This window comes from Penaeus monodon, chromosome 20, assembly GCF_015228065.2.
Source record: "Penaeus monodon isolate SGIC_2016 chromosome 20, NSTDA_Pmon_1, whole genome shotgun sequence".
In the NCBI taxonomy this organism is placed as follows: Eukaryota; Metazoa; Arthropoda; class Malacostraca; order Decapoda; family Penaeidae; genus Penaeus; species Penaeus monodon.
Genome location: NC_051405.1, coordinates 41253992 through 41257215, shown reverse-complemented (window position 1 = coordinate 41257215; position 3224 = coordinate 41253992). Strand labels below are relative to the sequence as shown.

Genomic DNA, 3224 nt, shown 5'->3' with positions numbered 1-3224 from the left:
AAAAAAATCCTTTTCCATCCAAAATTTGAATGTGGCGGGTCCGCTGTTGTCTGCACGAGTCGTATGAAACGCAACAGTATTGACGATTTTTATAATCCAATTCTATTCTCCCATCCATAATCAACCCCCCTCGCCCCCCAAAAAAATCCAACCATAATTCATCCACCTATATTGGCACAAACCCTATCAAACTTTATTGAATTCGGGCGAAAATCCACAATAATAATATATTATATACCCCTGTGTCCCCCTCCCTGTGTTGTTGTGGCGATCAGCTGGTTCCCTTTTCCCGTGTTAGGAAGACCTCGTCCAAGATGATCACCAAGGACTTCACTCTGCCCACTGAGGAGGACCTGACGGTGCAGGAGATCAACATCAGCACTCCTGCTTTACGTGCTGCTGCCTTCCATGTGGGGAAGGAGTGTGAAAAGCAGAATAATGTAAGGAGAATGGGGACGCGTTTTGGCTGCTGGACCGGTGTTTGGGTGGGCTGGTTTATTAATGGGGATTTTTTATTGTTATTTTGGTGGGGTGTGGTAGTTTGGTCTTTTTTTGGTGAGTAAGGGATTAATGTTTGGTTTTGGGTGATTTGTGGGATTATTTTTTTTATCATTGTAAGTTTAAGAATTTACTGGGTAAATAAATGTTAGTTATGGGAGGTTCATGATTTTTTTGGGGGTAAAGAGGAAGGAATATACATAAATAAGGGAAAACCATGACAGTCGCCAAAAGTAACACCTAAAATGTCATTCATAGGTATGGAAGTAAAGTTAATGCCACAGAGTTACATTGAAGTCGGCAAATCTACTCCCAACCGAAAAGGCCAGTAGTTCAGTGGCCTCCTTGCTGAATTGTGGTCGTCTAGCAAAAGCAGATTAGCTTCGACTGTACAGATAGTGTCTCAACCTCCTTGGGAATATATCATATAAGAAGCCAATCTAAGTTTAATTTGCCTAGTATATTTTGTTTTTTTTTGGTCTTTCTGGGAGTGTGGTAAGTGTGGAGGCCATTTATCATGCTGAGTTGACCAACTGAAGAGATACATAAATCATGTGTTTTTTCATAGAAATTATAAAGGATAATTATTTTCAATCCACTCACGGCAGATAATGTCTAATCGCATTATGGCATACCAAGCTTAGCAGCCAGACAACAAGCACCCATGCATGCATGCTCTATATTGTGAACACTAGGCATTGTTCATTTTGTAAATGCTAAGCATTGTTCATTTTGTGAATGCTAAGCATTGTTCATTTGTTTGACTACATTCATCAAGAAAATACATTGCCCTGAAAAGTAGACTTACAGTCTGTCTTGGGCCTCTTTTCCTAAGAAGTTTTATATTCTTCAGCCAAAAATGACATCACATACAAACATTGCTAGGGTGCAAGAGATTGATTAAAGCTTGTTTACCATAAGATTTTTACTGCTCAGACTTGATTTCGTATCTAGGTCTATTCCCACAATTGCTTTCATAATCCTAGATATATTTCCATTATAGAAAAGCTATGGGTCATCAATGCTACGAAAATTAGTAACACTGGATTATGTTTGTTATATACTAGTAGTTTTATTCCATGAAAACCAACAACTTTACAGTGATAATGTTTGCAGTATAGTATCACAGCAGTTGCTTGTCATAATATCCTCTGTGCCATTCAGGACTACAGCAAAGTGCAAACAAGCCACCACACAAAGCCTGACAAGATAATGTTTGTAAAGCAGTTCAACTCTATGCTGTCAGCATATATATATACAGAATTTGTTTGCCCTCACTCATGTGTTAATAGGTGATGTAAACGCTCTAATTACTAACTCATATAACTCAATCCCCTTTGAGGAGGGTTAGAGGAAGTGGATCCCCCTAGAAATCATGTGTCATTATTTACATTATATTAGCCAAGTTCATCATTTTTATAAGCATTTCTTTACTTGCCTGCAATTTTCCGCATGCATTTCGTGGTGTCTCAGGCTATTGAGGCTAGTATCATCACTATAGTTGGGTACAATATCTGTAAATATTATATTCAGTCTTTAGCATCAGTTATATACAACTTTCTGATAAAATCACATCCCGTGTTATTTTCAAATGCAGCCAGATAAGAAACTTGATATGCTATACAGCTACTCTTTGTTTAGACAAAAAGTTTCCAGCTGCAGTATTTTAATGAAGATAGAACAGCTTTCCAGGAAACAGTACAGATATTCCAATCTGCTAATGTATAGCAACTAGTAATTTCAGACAGTGTAGCTGTATTGTTGTTCATCTTTACCCCATTGTATTCATGACTACACATCATAATATCTCAGTATTACTTTTTATCTGTAAAAAGAATTGAAATTTGTGTGAATTTATAAGAGATTCTTTAGCACTCTATCAAAGAACAATAAATTGAAGAATTTATTTTGGACAGCCATAGTATTCAGAAACAAGATATTTATTTTTTTATATAGTTTGATGATATGGTAGGGAATCCACATACTTTTTCATTGTAAGCTACTGTGTTTGTTTCTGCATTTACAGTACTATATATAGTGCAGTTTGGTCCTCTGTTGAGTGTCCAGAATAGACTGGAAATGGTCACTAAAATGGAAACTTCTAAACTGGGGGGTTAGCTTTAAATTAAAAGAAAAAGGTAAATGGCGAGAAAAGTCTTGGAAAATTCTTAGGTTCACACATAATCCCCTTTGATATTTGACTTTACCAATGCATCATTCAGAATAGCAATCAAAGTATAATAGAAAATAAAAAGTCAGAGTTACAGAGTTACTCTGAAGTTACTGAGGCCTTCACTGTTCTCTATGACCACCATTATTAAAGGCTTAATCAGCATCATTCTGTTTATCACTACATTCCTCTGGTCCCATTCAAACCCTAAGGCCTCTTACATACTATTCTCAAAATCTTGGTGCATTATCTCACATTCTTCATGCTGCTTCCTCATGAAGTGCATGATTGTTGGGTTACTTGCATCTTGCTCTTATAGTTTTTATGGATAACTGTCATGAGTAAAGCAGAGTAAATCTTATCTGATAGCTCTAAAGGCCCCTCTTCCTAGATTCTCCTCGGTTCTTTTACTCTTTTGCCACAGCAGCTTTGTACAATGCCATTGCAGTTTATCAGCACTGCACTGAGGCAAGGGAGAACAAAATTTTGGCCAGCAATGACATATAGTGACTGCTGGTCTAATTGAGCATTTGATTACTGTAGACCCCGCTATATA

General features: G+C 37.1%; 1 protein-coding gene across 1 annotated transcript in view; it reads left to right on the top strand.

The window, feature by feature from the left end:
- The first annotated feature begins 242 nt into the window (after window positions 1–242).
- Window positions 243–3224, top strand: part of LOC119585833 (NADH dehydrogenase [ubiquinone] 1 alpha subcomplex subunit 8-like) — a 6274-nt gene continuing 3292 nt past the window's right edge. The window contains exon 1 of the mRNA XM_037934562.1: window positions 243–440. Coding sequence (XP_037790490.1) covers window positions 315–440 — 126 coding nt within the window. The 5' untranslated portion in view covers window positions 243–314. The remainder of the gene's footprint in view (window positions 441–3224) is intronic.